Source organism: Stegodyphus dumicola, chromosome X2, assembly GCF_044657685.1.
Source record: "Stegodyphus dumicola isolate Sdum_Otavi_A_Nest chromosome X2, ASM4465768v1".
In the NCBI taxonomy this organism is placed as follows: Eukaryota; Metazoa; Arthropoda; class Arachnida; order Araneae; family Eresidae; genus Stegodyphus; species Stegodyphus dumicola.
The window spans coordinates 91,948,681-91,975,712 of record NC_140781.1 but is presented as its reverse complement, the minus strand read 5'-3'; the positions used below and the strand labels follow the sequence as shown (position 1 = coordinate 91,975,712).

General features: G+C 34.0%; 1 protein-coding gene across 7 annotated transcripts in view; it reads left to right on the top strand.

Annotated features, from left to right (window-relative positions):
- LOC118200940 (CTD small phosphatase-like protein 2-A) overlaps positions 1–27,032 on the top strand; it is a 169,980-nt gene that overhangs the window by 122,361 nt on the left and 20,587 nt on the right. For all 7 annotated transcript variants that reach the window (XM_085809442.1, XM_085809440.1, XM_085809441.1 and 4 more), the window contains 2 exons: positions 7,974–8,116; positions 9,287–9,413. In XM_085809442.1, coding sequence (XP_085665568.1) covers positions 7,974–8,116; positions 9,287–9,413 — 270 coding nt within the window. The remainder of the gene's footprint in view (positions 1–7,973; positions 8,117–9,286; positions 9,414–27,032) is intronic.

Sequence of the window (27,032 nt, the reverse complement as noted above, 5' to 3'; positions counted from 1 at the left end):
CCTAATAAATGGAAGTTAACTGGAGTTAAGTTTCTAAAAACTCAGATTTAAGTGAAGATTTAATTAAAAATTTTGAAAATACTGTGGATTAGCAATTGATATCTAGATATAAAAAATTATCTGAACCCTTCATCAGTGAATATAGAGATAAGGTAGATTGAGTTAATATATCAGCTTATCAAATATTATTCGAGCTATTTATGATTATGCACGATAACGAAATCGGGTGGGACATAATTTCTAGATAGCAGAAATTATCTGAAAAATTTATTTTAGATAATGAAAATAAGGTAAATTGGGATATCAGAATACCAAACGTTAAGTAATAATTTTATTTTACAAAATTTTGAAAACTTAAATATGAAATTAGTTTCTAGATATAAGAAGAATTAAAAGATAAAGTTGATTGGAATGAGATCATGAAATATCAAACTCTGACTCAAAACTTTTTAAATAAATATGAAGTTGATTGGTGTAACCTAGAATTATATAAATATTTATCTGAAAATTTTATTAAAAGGCACAGTGAGAGAATTCATATTAAATTATTGGCACATATATGTGCGGCTGTTAATAGAAATTACATATGATAAAACTATAATTTTTTTTATATTTTTTGGATGGAAATCCCACCTCGGATTTCCTTAAATTTTTCATATATTTTTAGGGTGGGAAATATTGCCCCATTCTTGAAATCATTGTTTTTTCCTTAAATTTTAATATTTTTTTGCCTCATTTGAATTTTTTTGGTCTTGAAAAAAGGTAAAAATGCTTGATTTTTTAATTATTTTTATGTTTTTTGTTCTTTTTTATGTCATTTTTCATTAAAATTAATGACAATTTTTACCTAAAGCTTTGGAAAATTTTAGAAAAACAAAAACAAAAAAAAAAAAAAAATCAATAAATTGGAGAATGACCAAAAATGCTATGTGTTTTAATTCAAAAATGGTTTTAAAGCAGCAACCTATGTCATAAACTATGGTGTTCGATAATTTAAGACATAGGCTGGTAACGCTTTTATCATTGACTGAATAGCAGAAAAAATATGACATTTAACAAGCAAGACGGAAGTGAATTTCCATATGTTAAACAATGTCCCTATTCTTGGATGCAAGCAAGAACCAGCAAAAGAGGCTGTGTCCTGTTTTCTTGCCTGCTTGAAATGTCATGTTTTTGTTTTTCTGCAATTTGACCAAGGATATAATTAAAAAAATACTTTAGTTTGCATACTTTAGTTATCTTCTTTTGAGTTAACTGCAAACAAAGCAAATCATAATGATGTAATATTTTTTTAAAAAATTTCATATCCACTGAAATTTATATTGGTGATAATGTAGCATTGTATGTGTTTACAGTTGGTGCCTTTTCTGTAAAATTCTCGCATCCAAGATATGACTTTTATTTCATTTATAAAACTTTTTATGAGGATGTTTAATCAGCTAATATATGCATCACATAAATATTATAATATATTCATCACATAAAAACAGAATTTTGCTGATGCTTACATATTAATCACTGCTAAAAGCATATTTCTACTTGAAGTATTGCCAATAAATACACTCACCTCCCTTGTGCTCAGCCTTGCCACACTCTTTTAACTACATGCTTAAGTCATGTTCTCTTAGCTGTGACCATTTTGCAATTGCTCTTTTGAGTCGCAAATGCACCTAATAATAAAATGAAAACTTTAAAAAAAAAAAAAAAAAAGACTGCAGAATATCACTAAATAGCCAAGAACAATATAATTTCTCTAAATTGTTGAAATCGTACAACACTAAAGAAAATGTCATGAAACTGCGAAAGAAAGTAATGGTAAGAAAATTGTTTTAAAAACAGATTTTATTTATAGAAGCACCATGATTTATTTACTTGGTGTAAGGAATTGAAGTAGTCAAATTTTATCAAGAACTGGCTGTGGCAGATAAAACTGTCGTAAACTAGAACAGTTACCTTCGGTTATTACAGAAATAAAAGTAGATCAGATTCTTTAGTATCTCAATCTCTGGTAAAGTTACAGTGCACCATTCTGAGTTCCTTATAGTGATTAATATGCCATAGCTGCCAACTATTCCAGTTTTTTTCATCACTTCTTAAGTAGATCATAGAATCTCTCGGGTTTTAATTTTTAGCCTTTAACGGAAATTTTTAAGTAATAGATGAAATTTATTTATTTAATAAAATGTAAATAGGACAAAGTTCACTTAGTGATTTTCAGCATAATTTTTCATTATTTGATCTGAATTGTGTTAGTGTAATGCAGACATTTATAAAACTTTTTATGAGGATGTTTAATCAGCTAATAATTTAATCATGTTTTAGATTAATACATAGTACATTACTAAGTTTATCCATGCAATGTACATTATTAATTTTACTTTCATTATAATTTAATATTCTGATAAATAAAAGCTTTCCTTCCCTAGTTATATTTTTTTCGGTATGAAAGTGTAAGATAATTACAAAACAAAATTAAGTTATCTTTTGAGTTAAATTCTTTTGAGTAACAAAATTAAGTAAAGAACATACAATTTAGACTATCTTATTAAATATTAACAGATTTTACATCAGAATCATTTTGTAAATAGTTCAGTAATCTAAGTCATGTAAGCATCATAAAGTTAATTTTGAGTCATTTTAGGGTTCTTTTGAAGTGGTGCTGCTGCTAGTTTTTCATGATAGAATCTCCCATCTTTTCTAATTTCAAGGTTGGCAGCTATGGTATGCAATTATCATTTTATCAGTTTCATATCTTGAAAAATGAAAGAAAACTTCCTAAACTCAAAATATTGTATGGTAAGTTTTATTTGTTCTCTTTCATATACCACACCGTTCATTTTTCATATCGCATAAATTTTGCGAGTCCAAAAAATTGGCGTAGTCAATGAGGTAAGTGAGAGATATCATTTTAATAGTGTCTTATCTGAAGTATTGCCTTTCAAATTGTGAAAATTTCTTTCTTTTCCAACCATAATTATTTAATGCCTTTTCATTTATTCAGAAGTGATTTTAATAAGCATAAAAAACTTATATAAATTGACACTTAAATTGGAATATGTAACATGTGTTAAGCTGTATAAGTTAAGTTTCCAAAATATTTCTTTATAAATTTTGAGGACATCTGATGGTGTCCAGTATTTACATAAATTGTATCTCATACATGTAAATTGATTGGATTGATTGGTTAAAATATTTGCAAACACCAGTAGGTAAGGTGCTCCTTTTGTATGCAAGAACGTTTTTTAAGAAAGGTTTCATTGAAGAAAATTCTTTATTGAAAATAATTATTACATATATCGTTCATTCATTAAAATCAAATGTCAAGAACTTGTGTGAAGCAGCTGCATTTTTGACTGCTGTGTTGCTTTCTGCTTTGCATATGTAAAAATGCCAGGCCTTGAAAGCAGTACTTAATACCTATGTGTATTTTGCTTTTCAGTTGAGACTTGTACTATGAAGACTTGTATTATAATAGAGAAACTAAACTATCATAAGTTTGTATTGAATTTTAAAACTGTTATCTTTATCACTTATTTACTATTAAAAAACTTTGCAACCTTAAGTTCTTAAATGCCGTACATTCAGAATAAAAATATCAAAATTTATACATGTTCTGCCTTAAGGCACTACACGGACTGACCTATTTAACCTCCATAAATAGGTGGGAGGTGAGCATCATTGGGATCTTGGTCCCCAAATGGCAGGAATTAAAAATTTAACTCTATGCATTCATCTGTAAACCAGATTCCCAGGGTCACCACTCCTGGGGCCATGGAGACCGTGAAGGGTGAGGAGCTTACTTAAACTAAAGGCTGCTCTTTTGGGGCAGTAGGAACTGAGTCTGTGTATTTTATGCCCCCAGAGTCAAGAACATTAAAGTATAATGCTAAGCCAGTATGTTCAATCTGGGGAATTAAACAAGTGTGTACATATTCCAGAATGAAAATCCATTATTTAATTAGAAATGAAAGTCTTTATAGCAGTCTTAATAATTATGAAACAAGCACTAATGCTATTTTTATACAAATAATTATTACTTTGGTAAAATTAACTAGTTACTTAAAGTTTACTTTGGTTTAGAGAAATGTTTCATTACAACATGAGGTGTCTTATGTTCCTGCAGTTACTAAGTGCATAAATAAGATGTGCATGTCCAGAATTTAAGGATAAACAGCATTTGTGCCTGTATAAAGAAAACTTCATAAATGGAGACAAGTATTGCAAGCCGTTTATTTCTTTTTGTGTAACATAAAATTGTAATAAAATATTGGAAATAACTGAAAGCAATGGAAGGAAATCATTTGCATGAAAATTTCTCAAAGCACTTGGGCATAGGTGATGTGCTGAATAGTGTTAAGGCCTGGGGAATATGCTGCCGAATAAAACTGACATATCTTTTCTCTCTAAAAGATCCCCTACTGTCTAGTAGGTGGCCCTTAATTTGGTACAGTTGCTCAGAAGCAACATTTGTTTTCACCATTTGCCAATTAAAGGGTTAAGAGACTATATTATCCACAAAAAGAAATGTTTCCATCAATATCACCATCTAACAAGAGAACATGATATTCAGCAACTTCCTTACAATGGCAGTCATTTGCCATAATGTCATTATCCAGTACATGTAAAATGATACATATGTGAGACATTATTCAACCCCTATAACATCACTTAAACACCACCATAATGATACTTTTTGTGTTACTTTCCAGCTGGTAAACCTTATTCCCTTTCACTCCAGATGAACTGGTGTCTAGAATCCAGTTACACGGAATCGCTGTCATCAGCAAACATTGTTCCATTGTTATTTCATATGATTTCAGTGGATTTCATACCATGACAAAAGTTTTCTGTGGTACTTTCTGGAAAGCAGTACACAATCATTCTTTGGACATGTAGTCCTAGGTAATTCAAACATTGAGCCACAGTTTGGTGAGATACCCTAGTTCTTGTGCTGCAATATGGGTGATGTTACAAGTAGGCTTACTATGTAGCATCTATTATTATGTGTTACTGCTAAATTTCAGTTTTATTATGTGGCTTTAGGGAAGTGTCACATCATGCAATGCATTGAGAACTCATGTCATTCTTATTCCATCCATTTGAACTCTGCCTTTGTCTGGTTATTCTTAGACCTTTCATCTGTCATATAATCCGTTGAGATTTAAAGTCACTTAGATGATATCTTTAAGATATGTCAATAATTTTGTGTTTGCAGATTTGTTCTTTTATGTTCGGAATTTCAGACAAAAATAGTTCATCAGGAGTCCTGAATCCCTCTTCATTAGTTTTTGAGCATCTGAGTGATCCTCTTGATGCTAAAGCAAAGTTTAAAGTTTAAAGAAATTAAACATTTAGCAGTAGTAGCAATAAAAGCTCCCTGAGATATCATGTTGTGCAGACATTGAAGACAATAAAAGGTTTTGAACTTAACCAATTTATTAACAATATAATAAAGAATAAAAACACAGAAAATAAATTTCAACAATATCAGAGTCTTAGGAAAAATATAATATAACCATCATTCATCAAATAATATTTTTATCTGGTCTCCAAAACACTGGCATTCAATACAAATAAAATGTCCTAAACAGTAATTAAGCGGCCTAAAAATGAAGCTTGCTACACATTCAATAAGTCCATAATCAATGGTCAAGAAAAACACCTGAAATTTAAATCAAGTTTTTGAAAACACTTAAAACCGGCCTAACTCCGTTTGCACAAGGAATCACCGCTCGCGTATTTTAATTGCCGCCTTTATTGAAGAACATGGATGCCGTCCACGTCAGTCACTCACATGGTAGCCTCTGGAACCAAGGAATTTATTCCGGAACAATAATCTTGTGGACATGAACCAAGGAACCCCATTCCAAAACAACCATCCCACGGATAGGCACCAAGGAACTTTATTCAGGAACAGCCATCCCGCAAACCGGAACCAAGGCACTTCATTCACCGGACTGCATGCATCCTTCTGAAGGGGCTGGAAACCGTTCACTCAAGTGCCAGGAAAGCAGGAACTAGAAGGGTTGAGCCAGAACGACGCGAGATACTTATAGCAGAAGTAGGAATGACGTCATCTCACGGCAACCAATCAGCTATCGGCACGAATCGGCTTTTCAGATGACGTAACATCACTTTCGTTTTTGCATCTTAATTAGGTTGAAACAGTCCGTTCTCAACGCAAACAGTGGCAGCAAGAAAAAGAAGTAGAAGTAACTACTATATTACATTAAAATAAGAACTAAACTAAATAAACATTTCAAGGAGGAGAGATGATGCAGTAAAAGGTTTACAATAAGCTATATTTTCTAACACCTCTAAATGTGAAAATAGTTAAATTGCATATACAGCATCTTTCTTATACAGTCAAAAGTCGTTAATCCGGACTCATCGGGACTTCGGCGATTCCAGATTATCGATTTTTCCGAATTAAAAATCATCAGTAATCTGGTAAAATGGCATGCAGAAATTATAAAATTAAAAATATGAAACCGTAATTTATGAAATAAAGAACAATTATGATCTAAAGGGTATCAAAATTTACAAAAAAAGCTTAACATTTATTTCATTACTTTATTAAACATTTTTTTCAATGTAAGTTGTTTAAGTTGCTTCGTTTTTTATGCGATAATACTTTCTCTTTAATTCTATAAACAGACATAATTTCTTGTTCAGTTACAAAGTTCCGCTGTTCAAGTCCTATAATTGCTGTGTCGAGAATGCCGACTAATTTGTCAATCGAAATTTTTTCGTTTTCAATAACCTCTGTGTCACTTTCTTTGCTATCGGAAGCGAATTATAATGATGAGGAATTTGATTAAATCATATCACAGACGGAGTACATCGACATGAAGTACTACATTTAGTAAGGAATTATAAGCCAAATAAAATAAAAACATCTGCCCTGAAGTTAAGGATAGTGCTGACAGATCAACTTCCAATTCATAGCGTGCCGTGGCGTGAAATTGATAAACAGATTTCGGAATTGTTAGATAAACAAAGGATATGCCTTTATCCATTTTTTGCAGCAATTCCACTTTTTGTTTAATGGACTTCAAAACATACTTTCGCTTTGTAGATCCTTTACATGTTAGTAAATATATATCAGAAATTCTTTTTGACATAATCGAAAGTTCAAGCTTACTTTTATAAAATTGCTCTAACAGTCTGCAAAAAATAATAAGCCGGATCCAATTCGAAGATTAAGGAACAATGCAATTTGCAACATTAACTGAATTAGATAATTTTAGCTTAGCTTATACCGTTCATTATACATTAAACGCGCATTCGTAAACGTATTTTGCGCACACGCATATTAGCAGCTGTAAAGGTCAATGCGACGCATGCGCAGAAAGTTTGTAGCTTTGAGGTCCGAATTAACGACTTTTGACTGTACATGTTTTTATCAAATTGCAACAATTTGATTTATTGAATTCTTCAGCTATACCTTTGCAAAAAGGAGTTTACCTTTAAAGTCTGGACATGTGTATGCATGTTTCTTTTGCTACAATGTAGGGAGCCTGTAGTTACACCTCCTTAATATTAAAATATTAAGTAAATCTCTTGAATTAATTGAATTTGCCTGTGAGCAAACATTAATCGTTTACCATGGCTCAAAGTACTGGCTGAAAAAAAAAAATTTACTATTTGACTTGTGGGAGAAACTTTTGCTATTCTGTATCTCTTATAAAAGTGTGTGTAATTCAAATATTTGATTTTTACTTCAAAATAATTTTTATAAACAATTACATCTCTCTTTTACATTGTACGTATGAAGTAGTTATGAGTTTTTTCTTTATAAGCCATCTGTAGGGCCTTCATGGTATATATGAGTGTTGCGTAACTTTTTTTTTTTTTTTTTTTTTTTTGTATTAGTTTTCTAAACATTCTGACGAAAATATTATTCTTATATTTAGGTATTATTTTATTCATTAGTAGTGTAAAAATTCTTAAGTGTTTTGTCTTGTATCCAGGTTTATGTCCGCACACGTCCCTTTATTCTAGAATTTTTGGAAAGAGTTTCCAAGTTGTTTGAAATAATAATCTTCACTGCATCAAAAAAGGTCTATGCACAACAGCTACTTAACTTGTTAGATCCTAAGAGAAAAATGATTAAGTATGAGAACCAGTTTATTATCTATTCATTTTTTAATCATTGTTTATCCTGGAAATGTTGATATATGTAACATTTAATAAGAATTATTCAAAAATTAAAGAAAATTTCTTATGCATGCCGTTTATGATATGCAGTGCACTACTGTATAAAAGTTAAAATAGATGTTTCAAAGCCAGTCATAAAAATCCACGACTAAAAACTAAAAAGCCCCATATAGCTTTAAATTACTATTAGAAGCTAACAGTGGAATTAAAACACATCTTTGATCGAGTTCTAAAATTTTTAAACCTTTACGTTACACTACTATGCATTCATTATCCATAAAGGCATGACAAGCATTGCTATTGTTCAAAACATAAGGTCTTTGATTTATCTTTCACTAGGCCTTGTGCATAGTCAGTTTACGGAATGTTGTCAGTCAGCAAAGCATAACATCTTTAATTTAGTTTTCAAATTTAAGCAGTCTGTGATTGCTTAACAGACTTAATAATTTAAAAGGAATAAATATAATTCTTAATGTAAAGCTTTATTTTCAATAACATTTCTGATATTGATATAATGTAAAATACATTTTGTTTATAATACATCCAACCGACAATTTTCAGGATTATTTGCAACATTATTGTAGTTAATAAATGTTTTTAATGTCATACATTACATACCTGGTACAGAGTATTTTTTTTAAATATATATATATATAGTTAATAGTTTATGAATGAATAATTTCTAAAGATGCCACTGCTTTGCTGAATTGCTGATATTCAAATGAACAATGCAAGTGGCATTTTCCCAGTGTTATATGTTCAACAAACCGTGTAAAAGAGTCAAAGCTTTTCTAGTTTTTTAATTTGATTATTTTTTTGAATCAGCTTTTTTACAGCAGCAGTTTTTCACTAGAAGCACTGAGAAACAAAATTTGTTTATGTTTATTATCAACTACTGAATGTTTCCATATTTTTCTTTTATCAATGTATAGTTTAGGTTTAATGTGTTTTTGTTTGCTGTTAATGTAAAATTTTCTCTAATCTAAAAATCCTTTAAATATGTAAAATCTCATTTCATTTTGAGAGTTGTGTATTTATTAGAAAAAGTTTGTGCATTAGCAGAGGAATTCTTATATAAAATATTTTCAGTCGTGAAATATTCATTAAAGGATATCATCTTTGTTAGGTATCGCTTGTTTCGAGAGCATTGTGTTTGTATTGCTGGAAATTACATCAAAGATCTCACTGTCTTAGGTAGAGATCTTGCAAAGACTGTCATCATAGACAATTCTCCTCAAGCATTTGGATATCAAGTAAGTAATTTCTATCAATGCAAAAGGTTCATGAATGTCCTTTTATTTGTATTGAATTAAACTGTGTGCCTGCATAGTAGTCTGTTGATGTAATTGAAGTAGATGTAATTGAATGATGTAATTGATGTAATTGAAGTACTTTGTGGCTTTTTTCTTAGTGAAAGCAGATTTACTCCTTTCAAGTGACCATTTCAAGAAATTCATGGTTTACTCTACATATATTTTTCACTTGTTTTAAGAATTTTTGTCTCAGAATTCAGCCTCATTTTTTGTCTCGGAATTCAGTCTCATTTTTTTCATTCAGAGGCAAATATAAATTATATAATAAACGACTTCCCTTTAATATATGGAAAAATAGCAACTACGAAGTATTGATCCGCATGACATTTAGGTACTTTTAAAATAGTGGTACAATGTCATTGGTAAAAAAATTTTACAAGGAAAAACTCTCAGAAAAATCATTCATTATTTTTTAAATTCTAGATAGATAAATGTATTTTAATACACTTTTGATTAACCAGTCAACATGCCTGCCTATGCCCAATTTTGTAATAATACTGTATGGAAAAGCATCTGCTTCATGTTTGATTATTCCAAATACCTTAATAAATAAAATACTGTGAAACTTCATTCTCTCAAACTTTAATCAGAATAAATTTTAAGTGTTTAACCCTCTGAGTGGCACAGGATTTTAGATCCGTCATGAAAACCAGTATTTAAACAGCATTTATTAATTTAGTTTGTATAATTACTCATTTCAGTCTGTATTTTCATAAACTTACATTCATTAAGATGATATTTACATTATTAAAGGAAGTAAGAAAGCAAAATATCTTAAACTATAAGCTAATATATATTAAGAAGCAAAACTTCTGATGACCGGATAAACCCGGTCATAAAGCTCAGAGGGTTAAACCTATATTACATGCAATATAGACCATTGAGCATTTTACTGAATAATGTATGTGCCATTTTAATTGATGATAATTTGTCCTTTTTTTTTTTTTTTTTTTTTTTTTTTTTAGTAGTAGGCATATTCCTGTTTCAAAGCTTTCTGTATATTTATTGGGAAAAAAATCGTGTGTTGTTTGACACCCTTCAAAGTCAGCCATTCAAAGAATTTTAAATTGACTTAAGCAGCTGAAAACCTGAAGCGCCATAGTTGGGTAAATAAGATGGATGACCACGTCTCATTGAACATTAACTGAAAGCATTGTCGAATACGTCCTGAAGTGCAGATAAAATTTCCATGCTCCAAATTTACAAAGCTCTTATTTGCTCCAAACTCAATTACAAATCAGTAGTCTGTGGATTGGCATGGCCTTCTGCGATAGAGAAGCTTGATCCTGTTTGCCATTAAGGCCTAAGAATTTGTTTAGGAGCTTTCAGAGCATCTGTGCAGAGTTTGTATGTAGAATGTTCCGAGCCAACCCTCCAGCTGAGGCATGAGCAATTGTCTCTTCAATATTACTTCAAAATTGTATCACATCTTAATTAGCCAGGCAACCTCTCAGTGCCTGATAACCGGTTTTATTTGCTATACCAAGCACATTTTCCTTGTATTCCTGCTTTTGGATTATGCGTCTGACAGTTGATAAAAAATCATGACTTGGAAGAGGTTAAGAGTCCAAGCCGTAAAGTATTTGGAACCACCTCCTTGGGAAGATGCACACATTGAGCTTCTCAACATATTTTCCAATTTAGCTAAAGATAACACCAGTGATATCATATACAAGTAGTTTTTCTATGAACATTGACGGGGTTACAATGACCATGTTACAGTATATATGGATGGATCTAAATCCCAGGATCACATTGGCTCAGCCTTCGTGTGTGAGAATCCAATCAAATGAATGAAACTTCATCTCACTTGTACCATCTTTACTACAGAGATCGTTGCTCTACTATTAGCCCTATCCTTCATAGGTAAACAACATAGAAAAAATTTCATTTTCTACACAGACTCGCTAAGTGTGCTAAAAGCTCTCAAATCATATTCAAATAATATAAATCCAATAATTGTAGAAGTGCTGAAGCTCAATATTAGATTCAAGGCCAAATGTTTTCGGATCCTTTATTGCTGGGAACCAAGTCATGTTGGTATAAAAGGGAACGAACTGGCAGACATTGCTGCAAAATGTGCCTGTGGAACATCCAGACATAGAGGTGAAAGTGGAGACAAAAGTATTGTGAGTGTAATAGCTGGGACCTCAATGGCTAAAAGCTGTGGAGTTGTAATAGTATAATGACCAATGCAGCACTTGATAAAAATTGTTGTGCCTCCCACTAGATTATTCTGATGACCATGTAATTCTATGCGAGATCTCTACACCTTATAATTTACATTATACAATGGATGAGCAGGGCTAAGCCTGTGCTCCTTTAGGAACATAATGTCGGGGGTATGCACATTTAAAATCCTGTAGTTCAATTAATCTTATGAGACAATCCATTTGTGTTCCATGTAATAAGGATCCAATCCAAGGATTGATAAACAGAACTATTCATTAACAGTTATGCCAGGAGAACAAAAAACATCTTTGATTATTGAAAAAAGTACGGATAGTTTGTCGGCAGGATTTTCTGTCTCATGTAGTCCAGGTAAAAAATTAAATTCTTAATTTCATACACCATTCAATGCCCGTATTGTTTTTAAACTGTACTTGGAAAATAAGCATTGGAGCTTTTCTTTTGAGCAACTTTTTTTTTACTTTAAACTCAATCTCATCCTTAGATATATTGGAAGACCTTTCATAAAAACCTTTATTGGTTTCTTAAATTTTTGACTGACAGCATAGTATCCAACTTGTTTGTCGTCCAAGTACTTAGTAATGACATGACGATCATTTTCACTTTGGGGAAAGACTTGTAGGAAGTCCTTATTCACACGAGCAGAGAATTTAGCCTCAATGTCCTTATTTAATATCCTAAAAAAATCTGCATACTTCATTACAGGCTGCAAAATTATGGGCTTGATTCTAGGCTGTTGAATGGATACATCGATATTTGCCTGCCCAGTCTGAGTGTCCATACTTTCAATTTCATGATTAACTTCATTATTATTTTTAGTAGTAATACTACTAGACAATTGCCTAAATTTGTTAGTAGTGAGTAACTCAAAATTCCCTTTAACCTTTTGAGGCTGGGGCTTTGGCAGCCATAAAAGCCTTAAAAGGACAGGATATCTTGAACCGAATGCTTTCCTCCCTTTAAGAAATCACCTCCTATTTGCAACAAAGATTCTTGTGCGTAGTTTAATGGAATCTCAGAGGGGTGCTTCTATGTCACAAAAGGAAGGGAAATATAGAGATTAGTGGGCAGATTTCAAGATGCTTTTCGTCACTGAGGGAAATTTGATATTACAGTTGTTCCGGATTAAGACTACTGGGTGTTATGCAGAAGGATATGTGTAAACTTCCATTTAAAATTATACAAAATTGTGACTACAATAATTATTTCTGTCATATCTTTATATTAATGTTATGTCGCAAAATTATTTCATACACAATTTAAAATTTAACCAGTTTTCATCTCAGACTTTTTTTTTTACAAGGAATAATTAAAATATAAACGCTATAGAAATGTTTAAAAATTAAAGTTCATTGGAATTGTTAAAAATCTGCTTGATAGTGTGCTATTTAAGGAGGAAACTTTCAGCAAATTAGAATATATCTGGTTTGATTAAAAATTATTTTATTTTATTATAGACTGTTAGTACTGCAATGTCCAACTATGTAAGTGTTCATAACTAAAATCATTTCTTTTCCAAAATATATGCATAATAAAACAGAAGCTCCAAAAATAAATTTTTAGAATAATATATTTTAGTTTTAAAAATTAGAAAAAAAAAAGGTTATTTAATCATATCTGTTTATTGAAAATTAGTAAGTGATATACAGTACAAAGTCCATAATCCAGACTCGTCGGGACTTCGGCGATTCTGGATTAAGGGGTTTTCCGAATTATAGATCATCAATTTAAATCTGGTAAGATAAATCTGGTAAGAAATTATACAATTCAAAATATGAAACCGTAATTTATGAAATAAAGAGCAATTATGATCTAAAATGTATCAAATTTTACAAAAAAAAAAAAAAAAGCTTAATATTTATTTTTTTATTTTATTAAACATTTCTTTCAACGTGTGTGCATACGTAAAGCATACGTTACGCACAGTCGAAATTAGAAAATTGCAACCAGAAAACTATTTGATGTGTATTCGTGATATTTATAATGACGAGGAAATTAATTTAAATCATATCAAAGATGGAGTACGTCGAGATGAAATACTACATTTAGTAAGGAATTATCAGCCGAATAAAATAAAAACATCTGCCCTGAAGATGAGGATAGTGCTGACAGATCAACTTCCAGTTCATTGCATGCCGCGACGTTTATCCCTGGCAGTGCAGCATGAAATTGATGTACAGATTTCGGAATGGTTAGAGAAACAAATCATTAGACCAAGCTGTTCTGATTACATAAGTAATACCGTGCTAAGTAGAAAAAATGCAGTTCATTTAGACTATGTCTGGACTTAAACGACACTTAAAACCTGGTGAATCCCTTTCCAAATATTTAATTGCCATGCGTGAAATAGCCAGTCGCGGTTCTGGTGATGATTCATTAATTCTTGATTATGTAATCAATGGGATACCGAATCAGATTAGTAACAAAATTATTTTATATGGTTATAAAACTATTTCTGAATTCAAAGAGAAATTAAAAATTTATGAGAAATTCTGCGTTCCAGATACGAAGGATTATTCAAGTACTAACACACAAAATAAAGCACGCGTTTTATTTTGTGTAAATAATAAAGAGTAAAGAACCAAGGTGTTATGACTGTGGAAGTATATCACGCGTAATGTATGCGCATTCTTTACGCACATGCGTAAAGCATACAAAAAAAGTTTGTGGCTTTGAGGTCCAGATTATAGATCATTCCGGATAATGAACGTCCGGATTACGGACTTTGTACTGTATTTCAGGTATTAATAACAGAATGAATTTAAGTCATTAAAAATGTCAAATGATATAGTATGCAAACCCGTAATTCAAAACATAAATTCCATTTGTCTTTTTATATTGAATTCCCAGCCTCACTAAGGGAATGTGTTCACCCGGGTATTAAAATTTAGGTAATTTCTTAGTACAAAGAGTTTTTCAAATTGAAGGGAAAATTGTGTGTTATGCATAGCATGTGAAAAACTGCATCACAAAAGTTATACGATAATTAGTTGTTGTCTCCAATACTGTATTATGTTATTCTATATTTTATTATGCTACATAATTTAGCACATTAAGGGAAATTTCCAGATAATTTCAGGTGCCCGGTCAGCAAAAATTTCTCCTGTTTGAAATCGTCATCGCAAGTGAATCTTTCTATTTCCTCTATTACCTAAACCAAGTTCGTTTCAACTCCAGCCTATCTTTGTAGCAGTTTTGACATCCGCCATGGCGGCATATTTTATGTAGTGGAATTTAAGTTCTACGATATATTAATGAGTATCTTTACTTGCAGTTACTCAAAAACTTCATTGTCAGGTCATGCGAATTCGATACTGACACAGTTGATCTGTTTTTCCCTTTTCTATTGAAACTTTGGCAGCTATTCATTGGTTTCATTAATACCTCGGTCATCATGCTGCTGTATCAAAATCATTTCATAACTGTGTGGCCAAGGTATGCCACCATGAATTTATTTGTCTTTTAACATAGTTGCTGAGCTATACGTCTAATGAATGGCAAAGGCATTCCATCAGTTAAAAGGTCAAGGTTCAGAAATTCAGATGGGGAACATGTGTTGTGATATAACAATGATTTGCACATTTTTTGAGAGCTTCTGTTTGTATTCTCGGAGCTCAGCGGGTAGTGACATTTCACAAATGCTACTCTAATCCATTCTGAACATCTTACTTCAAAATTATTTGACCATGAAATCGAGATACTGATACGGAGGTACCTTTTAAAATGTGCCATCAGTACATCTAGAATCTAATGGCTAGAGATGAGCCCCAAGGAGAAACACAATGAAGAAATTCTTCTCTTCTACAAAGACAAAAGCTTTCAAACTGATGACTAGTTTCAGTGTATTTACGATATCCAGGTTTCAGACTGAAATTGTAAAGCTATTTTTGTTTCTTTGACACAAAATTTATATTTATGTTCTTGTGATTTGTTTGAATAACAGTACCATCACAGAAAACTTCCGTGTGTGGAGGTCACTTCAGCATAAACAAATATACTATATAGAAATACAGACAGACAGAACTACATACATGGGAATTTATATTTAATGAAAATGTATACCTGCATATCCTTGTAGTATGTATGTCTGCATTTATATAATATGGTATAAGTGCAGATATGTACATAAAGCGAAAAGCATGCATACCCTTAAATGGGAATAAAGTATATACATGCACGTATATGTACACACACAGGCATACATATGCATTTATATATGTGTGTTTGCATGTGGATTTATGCATACATATATTTAAACATACAGATATATGTATGTGTATATATTTCATCATCAAACTCTTGAAGAAGTTTTCATGTTTCTTCTTCAGTCAGCCCTCTTTTCCTTTTCGCCACATTGCTAGAAAAAGTCAAAATAATTCTAGAAAGTTTACGAAAATATGCAATATTCTAAAGCAGCGCAAGGCTCTGTTTACAATTTACAAACATAGTGATCGCGAATTCTGTAGCTATGTAGTTACAAGAACAAAAAGGGAAAAACTGGATCCTTAACACAAGGACCTTTGAAAGAGATAAGTGGTTAAAACCCCAGGGATGTGAAATTTGACATTACACCCCACTCTTTAAACCTGGAAAATGGGCCCACCAGCGGCCGAGCGGTAAAGTCGCGGAACACTGGTAGTTCGGTCCGAGGTTTGAATCCCGCGAACGGGCTGGCTGCATGGGCGTTTTCGTGGTTTTCCCCATGTGTAACGTGTATACGAGCCAGTTTCCCTTAGAAAGTCCTCCACAAAAGGCATCCCTCCCTTTAGGCAGATAGCCCTCGAGGCTTTGCCATAATCACACACACACACACTTGGAAAATGGGGGGGAAACATGGCCACTAAAGTGGACAACCCCGTCCTTTCAAACAGGGAGCTCTATGGCCACTATAATGGCCATCCCGTCCTCTAAAGGTTAATTAGCTTTGATGGTGTAGCTGGATTTTTCGGTGAAATATATCCATCTGCATCCCTAGAATCATTGATTCATCTTTTTCTGTAATTTTTTTATAACTTATGAATTTTCCCCATCCCACTACTAACATTAGATTCATTAACATCAGAAACATCATTATTATTAACATGCAGAAGACCAGTAGGCGCCTTAGAATTAACACATGCATTATCTGGTAATTTAAGAGTTTTCATATATAAAGATAACTTCATCACTACCAGTAATTCACACTTACCTCTAACAAACAGTAGAAGATTCCTCGTGTGTTGTTGCTCCGCTTAGTAAATCCTTTTTTGAGAATCCAGACCATTGTGGAGACACATGGTTGAAAACTTCGTGCCCAATCGAAGACACGAATCCGAAACATACTTCACTTTCGATTTTCGCAGCAAGAGAAAGATATAACACAAGTTCCTTAGCATTATCCAGATCTGAAGAATTTGGAAAAAAAATAAATCACAGTAATGATCAGCATAACATTGCAGAACACATTTAGTCGAAATTGTCTAGTATATCCCCTCGTGGAGTCAAATGCACATAAGTTGCACTAGCATCTTTTTTGAAAGGTAGAAAATTTTTATCTGAAATCGAGGCTGAAACTTCCTTGTTCATTCTCGAATATCAAAAACTAGAACCCCTTCCTTTGAAAATACCATAAAAACACAATTGCACACATATGAGTACACACTTTCACCTAAAAGCCTGAGGTTGATAAAGAACATAGTCGAAGCACGTTCTACACCTTCAAAGCTTTCAGTGAAAATCTACCTCTCTTTACCGATTAGCCTGTAGTTGTAAACAGTTGAACCTAAACAGAGAAAACTGCAGCAGTCAGGGTATTATGATTTAATTTAGATCTGTAGTATACTGTAGTTGCATACTAGGGAAATTATAATTGTCTTCTATAAAGGTAAGAATTTCAAATAACAAATAATGAATGAACACCATGTAGCTAGGTTATATGCTCAGGAAGCTCAGATGACAAATATGATATTAGGAAAGCAACAAATATGGAATTGAAAGCCAACAAAATGCATTATTTCAAAATTTCATACCAGTAACTTGAACAAACTAGAATGTACACTGCATATGCCACAATGAACAAGCAAATCTGATATGAAAATAGTTGGCAATTAACTTTTGTTTGCCAGCTCTTAAATTTTTTACTCCCAGTAACTCTTGTAGAAGTACAGCAAATTCTCCCAGCTAATTCTTGTAGAAGTAAAATCTGTTGGTGAAATTTCATCTCCTGCTTCATGTATTTCAGTGCTATCAATCTGCAAGGCTTTGTGTCATTCGATGAAAGAAATTCTGTCCCTGCTTTCTGCCATTGCTACTTAATCTTCATCACCTTGTGTATCTTTCTCATTCAGCACCATATTAATGATCTCTTTGTCTGTCACTTCATATTCCTCATCTTGAGAAAAACTATTCATTCAAGTCCTCCACTGTTGCATTATCACTCCAAGCACTTTTTTTTTTTTAGCATAGCCAACATGTCTTCCTGTAACTTTCTCAAATTCAACACTTTTTGAAGATTCTCTTCTTCCTGTCCTTCACCTTCACTTAACAAAACTTTCCAAGATCTTGCTAGTGCTGTTGAGCTGACACTTTCCCACAATTGAGCTACATAGTAAACAACATCCTTTAAGTTCAAAACTTCGTAAACTCTTGACCCTATCTTCTCTTCAGTTAATAAAATAAATTCTCTCTATAATTTCTTTTTTAGTCTTCAAAACCCCTTGATCCTTGGACTGACAGGCTGCCATGGCATTTGAAAGTAAAAACATGGCCTTTATTAAAATTTGTTATGGCACTTTTTTAGGCAAGGATTGTTACTCATTATTTACTTCAATGGTGTAGTGTCAGACTTAGCTGTGAGTGCTTTAGCTGGTTGGATTTTGTAATTTTGTCCTGTTGCATTGCAGTAAAATATTTGATCACCAATCAAGCTTTCCTTCTCCAACAACTTATGAAACCCATCTCTGAAAGATTTCCACTGACTCATCATTTACTGGAAGTTTTTCTCCGCATAGTTAGCTACTGAATACCATACCTTTTCTTCCACCTGTTGAGCCACTTATTACTAGCTAAGTTAGGTTCACCTTCATAAAATGCCTTTCAGAATTTCAAGTCTTTTCCCTGTAAGATTGGTTCAGATAGAGGGGCACCTTTATCTCTGTATTTAGTAAACCAAAGAAACAAAACGTCACTTACTATTTGACTTTTTCGTGCTCACTTTTTTATTCTTTTGCTCAATTCTATATCATTAGCTGCCACTTCTTGGAAAACCACTCTTCTCTCCTCTATGGTCATTTCTCTTATGTTATAATCCTATGCTGCTTTTAACGGCCTTTCACCTTTGTCCAATCTCTTCAAAGCATTCAGTTTTTCTTCCATAGAAACATAGTTTCTTCCTGTTTGAAGCCATCACAGAGCATTTCCATAACAGAATAGGTAAATACATTTAAAAAATACTGTACCATAAATTGAACATAGTCGCAGGTACAGAAAGCAAAAAGTAAGTCACTTCATCGGCAAATGCAACTTGGTACCAAGGTCAACGAACTGAGAAGGTGCAGATTGCTCACTGCAGTGTAGTGACTCGTGGTAATAGAATCCGGATGAACAATGAAACATGAATGCTGCTTACTCGTGTACGCCCAACAATTTGTGATTTTTACATTTTTTTTTCTGCCAGCCAGGTTGGATTAAATGGAAGGTTAGATTAGTGGAGGTTAGGGGGACTCTACCATAAATACGAATGAAGCAGTACAAAAACATAGGAAAATTTTATTGGATCCCATAAGCACCATTCTGTTGTATGTCTTTTTGGTATCTCTCCAGCAGCTGGAAGATTCCTTTTTCTTTTCCCAAGCAGTTATTAGACTTGTTCATTAAGCAATTATCAATATGCTGTTTGACAGTCTCTACAGAAATGAATTCCATACTGTTCACTGAATTTCGGTGTGGCCTGAAGAGGTGAAAAACTGAGCGGTTAAGGTCTGATGAATACTGTGGATGACACAAAACATCCTAGCCATACTCGATAAGTCTGTGTCACAATCATCAAAAGTAGGGCTGCATTCTGGTGTTAGAAGACAATTCCTCAATTATTGGTCTGTTAGGAAAACTTTTCTATGATTTCTGCTTTTAAAACTGCCATTTGGGATTGGTAGTTTTCTGAATTATACAGTACAAAGTCCGTAATGCGGACGCCCATTATCCGGAATGATCTATAGCCAGATCTCAAAAAGCCACAAACTTTTTTTTTTTTGTGCATACGTGTAATGCGTTTACACATGCGCGTTTAATGTAGAACGGATGGTATAAGCTAGGCTAAAATTATCTTTATTGATTCTAAGGCATTTCAGTTAATGTTGCAGATTGCGCTGTTCCTTAATCTTCTATTTGGATTCGGCTTATTATTTTTTGCAGACTGTTAGAGCAATTTTATAAAAATTAAGCTTGAACTTTCAATTATGTCAAAAAGACTTTCCAGTTCTGGAGCTGCCAAAGGATCTACAAAGCGAAAGCATGTTTCGATGTCCATCAAACCAAAAGTGGAATTGCTGCAAAAAATGCTGCATATCCATCTCAAAATTATGCGAGGAGTATGGCATTGGAAAGTCAACTGTATATGACATAAGCAAAAAAAAAAAGGAACTTTTTTAATTTTTGGTGGAAGCAACTTAAGTAACTTACATTGAAAGAAATGTTTAATAAAGTAAACTAATAAATATTAAGCTTTTTTTGTAAAATTATATCGTAATTGCTTTTTATTTCATGAATTACGGTTTCATATTTTTTATTGTATAATTTCTGCATGCCATCTTACCAGATTTAAATTGTTGATCTATAATCCAGAAAAACCCCTAATCCAGAATTGCCAGGGTTCTGACAAGTCCAGATTTACGGAATTTGTACTGTTCTTCTTTTTCTTGTAATATTATTCTATGGTAGCTACTTTACATCTTTAGCAATGAGCCATTTAAAAAAGGGGAGCTTCTTTATTCCGTTTCATCAAAGAATCACATGCCGAAATTTAACCAAGCGTATTCTGCTCTGTTAAAGTATGAGGTATCCATACATCATAGCAGCTTGTATAGCCAGTTTTCTTTAAATGACCGTGTACTCTTCAAAATATTTAGTCTTTCTGATAGTTCCTGAACTATATAACATAGGTTTTCAGAGATAGCTTATTTTAACAGGTCCTTGAATATAGAGGATGGTCGTCCATCGTGGGTATCACTTTTATGGCAGAATTTTTCGTGCTTAAGCTTTTCAAACTACATCATCAAAAATGTCACTTTGTAAGGATCTTAAGTTTTACTAACGTTTATTTTATTTTAAATCTTTACTATCACTTCTTATTTTCTACTTCCGGCCAGAATTATAAGCGTGAAGGTTTTTATGCAAAGTTTGTCTGGCGAACGCCAAGTATTTAAGTTGTGACCTTTTGCCAAGCGAGAGAGAGGAAGCAGTGAGTTCGAAGCAGGCCGCTTACCTTAGAAGTTACGCAGTTGCTTGTTGCCTTCCAGGCCAGAGGTTTTAATCCTCTTGATAACTTTTAAACGTATTGTAGTGTTCTCAGTTATCTGTACTACATACGCCTTCCTGTTAATATAAGGCCAATCTTCCACGTGTATTATTCTAAAGTTAAATTAGAGTTTAGTTTTATTTTTTATACTTTTACGTTAGACCCCAAGTGGCGGGTCAGTGTATTCCGAAGTACGGAAGTTATTGTATATAGAGAAAAATAAAGGGTTTTGTATACCCTTCGTCTGTATCCTGTCTACTTACCACAATTAGTGAACATAGCTTTAGTAAGCTCTCTGTTCCGAGTCAGGTCCTTGTACGTTCCCGAAGAAGGTTAGAAGGAACATTGACCCTGATAGTGGCACCCAACGAAGAAGAATAACCATGGCCGAGTTTCAAGAAGAACCTGTGCTGCCTGCAGAAACAGCTCAGAATCCAGAAATGCCAGCTGCCGCCCTGGAAGGATTTGGTTACATCGTCCACACCATGCGCGCTTCGATGAAACCAGAAGCAACATTTAACGGAAACTCACCGGTAACCAGTTTTTTGGAAAAATTGGATGACCACTTCATGCTCTACCCCGTGCACGAGTTTCAAAAAGTTACCTTAGCTACCAGCGCTTTGAGGGGCCAAGCGCTTAACTGGTTCAAATGTATAGGCAGAAGTCTCTTGGGTCAAGCAGGAAGTCCCACCTATACTTACGAAAATTTCAAGACTGCCCTACTAAAAGCCTTCCCTGTTGTAAGGGATCGTGCGAAATTAGAAACGGAACTTTTCAGTATATATCAACAAAGAATCGAAAACCTCTCGAGCTTTATTTTAAGAAAAATTCACGTTTTCAAGCTCTTGTATGGAAACCGTCCGGATCCTGAAATAATTCAAGTGATTTTGCCGAGGTTACTGCCCCAAGTGCAAGACTTTATTGAATTAAGAAATCCGACTACACTGGAAAAATTTATTTGAGCTAGCAATCCAGTTTGAAAGTAGAAGAACGGCGGACGTCGAAAGAAGACGCCAATATCAACAGCGAAACCAATTTGGTACGCCAAGACTACAGCAAACTCAAGCATACGGCTACGGAGAAAAAGCGAATCAGTGGGCAAGGAAACCCGAGCATTCAAAAACAGCCGGCGAACGTCGACAGTTCAATAGCAACCCAGGAAAAAAGTCTCAAGGCCAGTGGAAAAAGAAGGAAAGCACGGAAAGGAAAAATAATTTAAACTAAAACGGATTTCTGCTGACGAGAGGGTGCGGAAATCCGAAGGCCACGAAAACCCCTCTTCCTACAAGTTAAATACAGTAATGGTGAAAAATCTGACTCTTCCGAAGATTGAAGTCTTGGTGAATAATATCCCAGCCACCACACTCCTGGATACCGACGCGCAGTGTTCCTGTGTGGCAGAAGAGTTTTTTAGGAAGTATTTTCGCAAATACCGCATATATAATGCGGATAATACGACAGTGTTAGCGGCGCAAGGAGAAAAATGTAAGTGCGTAGGTAAAGTACCTTTGTATATCCGTATCAAGGACGAACAAATAAAGGTGATGTTTTTTATAGTAAAGAATCTGCAAGCACATTTAATTTTAGGAATAGGTTTTCTTTCAGAAGCCCAAGCTACGCTGGATTTTAATGAAGTGTCCCTTAAGTTGACAATGAAACCAGTTCGTACTGAAAACGCTGAACCGCCGATGTTAAAACTTGACCACCTGCCTAATGACGAGCAAGATAGAATCCGACAAGTGGTAAGTGAATTTGCTTCGTTATTTAGTGATATTCCAGGATTTATTCAGGTTACTAACTATAGTATTGACGCCGGAGATGCAATGCCAGTTCGCCAAAAACCATACTGGTATGATAAGAATAAGGAAAAAATTATAGAATGGCATATTACCGATATGCTACGTAAAAAGATCATAACGCCCATCTCAAGTAGTTATGCTAGCCCGGTGGTTTTATGTAAAAAAAAATAATGACTATCCTTTGGAGCATCCAAAAAGGTGGAGATTCGCTATTGATTACCGTAAATTAAACTCCATAACTAAATATCCGGTATATCCGTTACTGATTATAGAAGAAATTCTAAGGAACATAAAATCAACCAAATTTATGACGACTTTAGACTTAACGGCTGGTTATTTTCAAATAGGGGTGAGGCCTTAGGACGTGCCTAAGACTGCTTTCATAACCAAGTCTGGCACTTATGCATTTTTGCGTATGCCGTTTGGCCTTTCAGGGGCCCCAGCAACATTTCAGCGATGCATGGACATTGTGTTAAGACCTGTTCTTGGAAAGTCCACATTTATCTATTTAGACGATATCATTATTACTAGTGATAATCTCGACCAACATGTACAGGATTTAAGACAGGTGTTTTCTTTATTAAATGAGGCCGGTCGAAAAGTGCAAATTTGCAGCCCCTGAATTAAAATATTTAGGTTACAAAATATCTCAAAAAGGGATCGAGACAGATGAATCAAAAATAATCGCTGTACAAAAGTATCCGACTCCAAACACGGCAAAGAAGCTCTCTTCTTTTCTAGGACTTTGTTCATATTATAGGTCCTTTATAAAAGATTTTGCGGCTATCGCTAAGCCATTGTTAAAATGAAAAAGGAAAAAGGCAAGATTCTCGTGGACGGCCGAAGCCAATAGTGCTTTCGAAAAATTAAAACAAGCATTAATGCAAGCCCCTGTGTTGAAATTTCCTGAAAAGGATGAGAATTTAGAAATTTCAGCGGATGCTTCGGATTATGCGGTAGGAGCGGTACTTTCGTAAAATCAGCAGCCCGTGGCATTTTTTAGCCGAACTTTAAATCAAACACAAAGAAACTATTCCGCGACCGAGAGAGAGGCACTTGCAGTTCTGTTAGCAGTGCAAAAGTTCCGAGTCTATTTTGGAAAGGCGCCGATAACAGTATACTCTGATCATGCGGCGGTAACTAGATTGTACTCAGGGAAAAATTTATCCCAAAGGTTAATAAGATGGGCACTCAAGCTGCAAGAATATAATCTGGTAATCAAGCATACTCCTGGAAAGGGAAATATCGTAGCAGATGCCCTATCAAGGATTAAAATAGACGAACAAGGCAATACCGTAAAGATGGCAATGCTTACAGCATGTACAATAAATTCCCGAGAAACTGTAATAACCGAACTGGGTAAGGATCCTGAGTTTGGAAGCATTTATGAGTATTTGAAGGATCCTGAAAATTTTAGCCACCAAGATATTGTGGCGATAAGAAATAGGGCGGCCCATTACGAACTAATAGATGGTCTATTATTTTATACAAAAACTACGAATTCCAACAACGAATTTCGACCTGTTATCCCAGCTAGTCTTAGATTAAATATCCTGCAGGAGCTCCATGACAGCCCTTTAGCTTCTCATGCTGGTATTCGAAAAACTATCCAACGCATACGCGAGGCAGTCTACTTTCCTGAACTGCAAAAGTTAACAAGGGCGTATGTCCAGTCCTGCCCAACATGTCAAGCAGTTAATTATATTAATTTCCGCCCGGCCGGGTTTCTAAATAGTATTAAATCCGAATTTCCAAATGAAATAATTGGCATCAATTTATTGAGCCCTTTCCCAAAAAGTCAGTTAAATAAAAGTCGCTATCTCCTTGTTATGGTTGATCATTTTAGTAAATGGACCGAAATTGTTCCCTTAAAAGGAGCCTCCGCAAAATTAGTTACTGATTCTATTTTAAATAAATATATTTTAAAATACGGGGCGCCCCTAAAAGTTATATCGGATAATGGCCCTCAATTTGTAAGTAATATATTTGAAGACTTGCCAAAAACTGGGCATACGTCATTTAAAAATGGTCCCGTATCGGCCGCAATCAAATATAGCGTAACGGGTCAATAGAAATATAGTGAAAATTATCCTTAGTTATGTTAAAAATTTTCATAAAAGCTGGGATAACTATGTCAATGAATTTGCTTTCGCCCTTAGGACCGCAAAACATGATACAACGGGCAAAACTCCTGCTGAGTTATTTTTAGGCAGAAAGATTATAACGCCGTTAGATAAATTATTTTATGTGCAAAAAAGAGCCCCAGAATTTAAAATGGGTGATATAGAAAAACTAATAAAAGAAGCAAAAAAGAATATGGAAGTAGCACAAAGAAAACAGAAGCTATATTATGATTTGAAACGACGGGGAGTAACTTATAAAGTAGGGGATGAAGTTTTAAAAATTAAGCATTCACTTTCTTCAGCACCAGAAGATAAAACTGCCAAATTTTTTCCACGATTTGAAGGACCATATGTTATAGAAAAAATAACTCACGCTGTTGTAGTGTTAAAAGCCAGAAATGATGAAACCTGTTCCGCAAACATTGATCAAATCAAGCCCTACTTCGATCGTAATAAAATGCAAATCTTTTCAGATCTTTTGCAGGATCCGGCACGGCAGACACCGCAGGTACAAGCTCCAGAGGTGGAAAAACGACAAGTACAAGGGCAAGCCAATGAGAGACAGAAGCAAGTGAAAAGAAAATTGCCCCGCGGAAAAATTGAAGGTAACAAGAAAAAGAAGCCGTTCCACCGTCCAGAAAAGAGAGTTCACGAACACCCCCAGAATGAAGAAGGGAGAAGGACGACGTATGTGAAGAGAACCAGAAGAAATGACGGCAACTATAACCCGGCTTTAAAACTGAAGATCTACTCATCCGACAGAACTCTCCGCAGCAAAAGTCGCCGAACTGCGGAAGGGCCATCAGCGGCGGAGGAAAAGTTACAAGGAAAATTTGAACGGCCAACATCGAGGTCCAAGCAGGAAGACGACAGAAGTTTCCCGGTTCCGCCAAGACCAGCTGCCATCAAACGGCCAAGACCACAAGCAGAGGAGAAAAAGAAGGTATTCAAGGGTGGCCGAACTGGTGAAAAAAGGAAGCTTCCAGAGGAAAGCACTGAAGGGCGAGCCCGTACAAGAAGGAGGATAAATCAAACTACTATCTGCAGTACCTTTAAAGACTGGGCCCAGAAAAGGATGTCCGAATATTACAAAGATAAGTAAAATTTTATGTTACTTTGCAAACTTAAGTTAATCTTTCATTCTTACTGCAAGTGGCAGATTTCAAGAAGTTTTACCTCATGCGAGGTCTATTTTTATCGCCAAAAGGGCGAGAAATGAGTTGTTACCGATTTTGGTATTATGTTTTTCAATTACTCGCGTGTAAAACTAAAGTTGATGTATAATAGCGATGTGTAAAGACTTAAATATTGTAAAAAGTTATTGTATAAATTTTATTTAAAACATTCTAGCAAGAAAGTTTTAGTCTGAAAGACTTTTTGAAATGTATTATTTCAATGTAGAAAGAATTGGCACTTGCTTTGAAAAGAATAGAAGTTAACAAGGTACTACTAATGGATGTTTTCAAATGTGTAAAATTAACAGCATGTTGATATGTTCGTATATACAATGTGAACTGTTATTTTAAATGTTAAGAAATACCGTGATATGGTAAAAGTGAAAGTAATGTTAAAAATTTGTTATTCGTGTGACTGTAAAGACTAAATCATGGCGAATATGTGTTAAAGGTTGAATGATGTAGTTAGGCTCTCTGACGCTACACTTTAGAGTTAGCCACTTTTAGAATAGTACCTCAGGGTTTAGAGTTGAAATTAGGGTGTGTTAAGAGGTCTCGTTATGTTGAATTTTAACACGTTAGTGTTTTGATTGTAGGAGGAAGTGTGGCACACGTAGACAGAAACACATTCGTGTTTGGTGTTCTTTTACAACACATGTCAGAGAGCACGGGGAGAGATAATTAAAATAGTCATGAATGAAATAAGAATGTTAAGAGAAGTATAATTGTATATGTTACTTGCCATTTCATTGTGTAACATTTCATTAAACTAGTTCCTT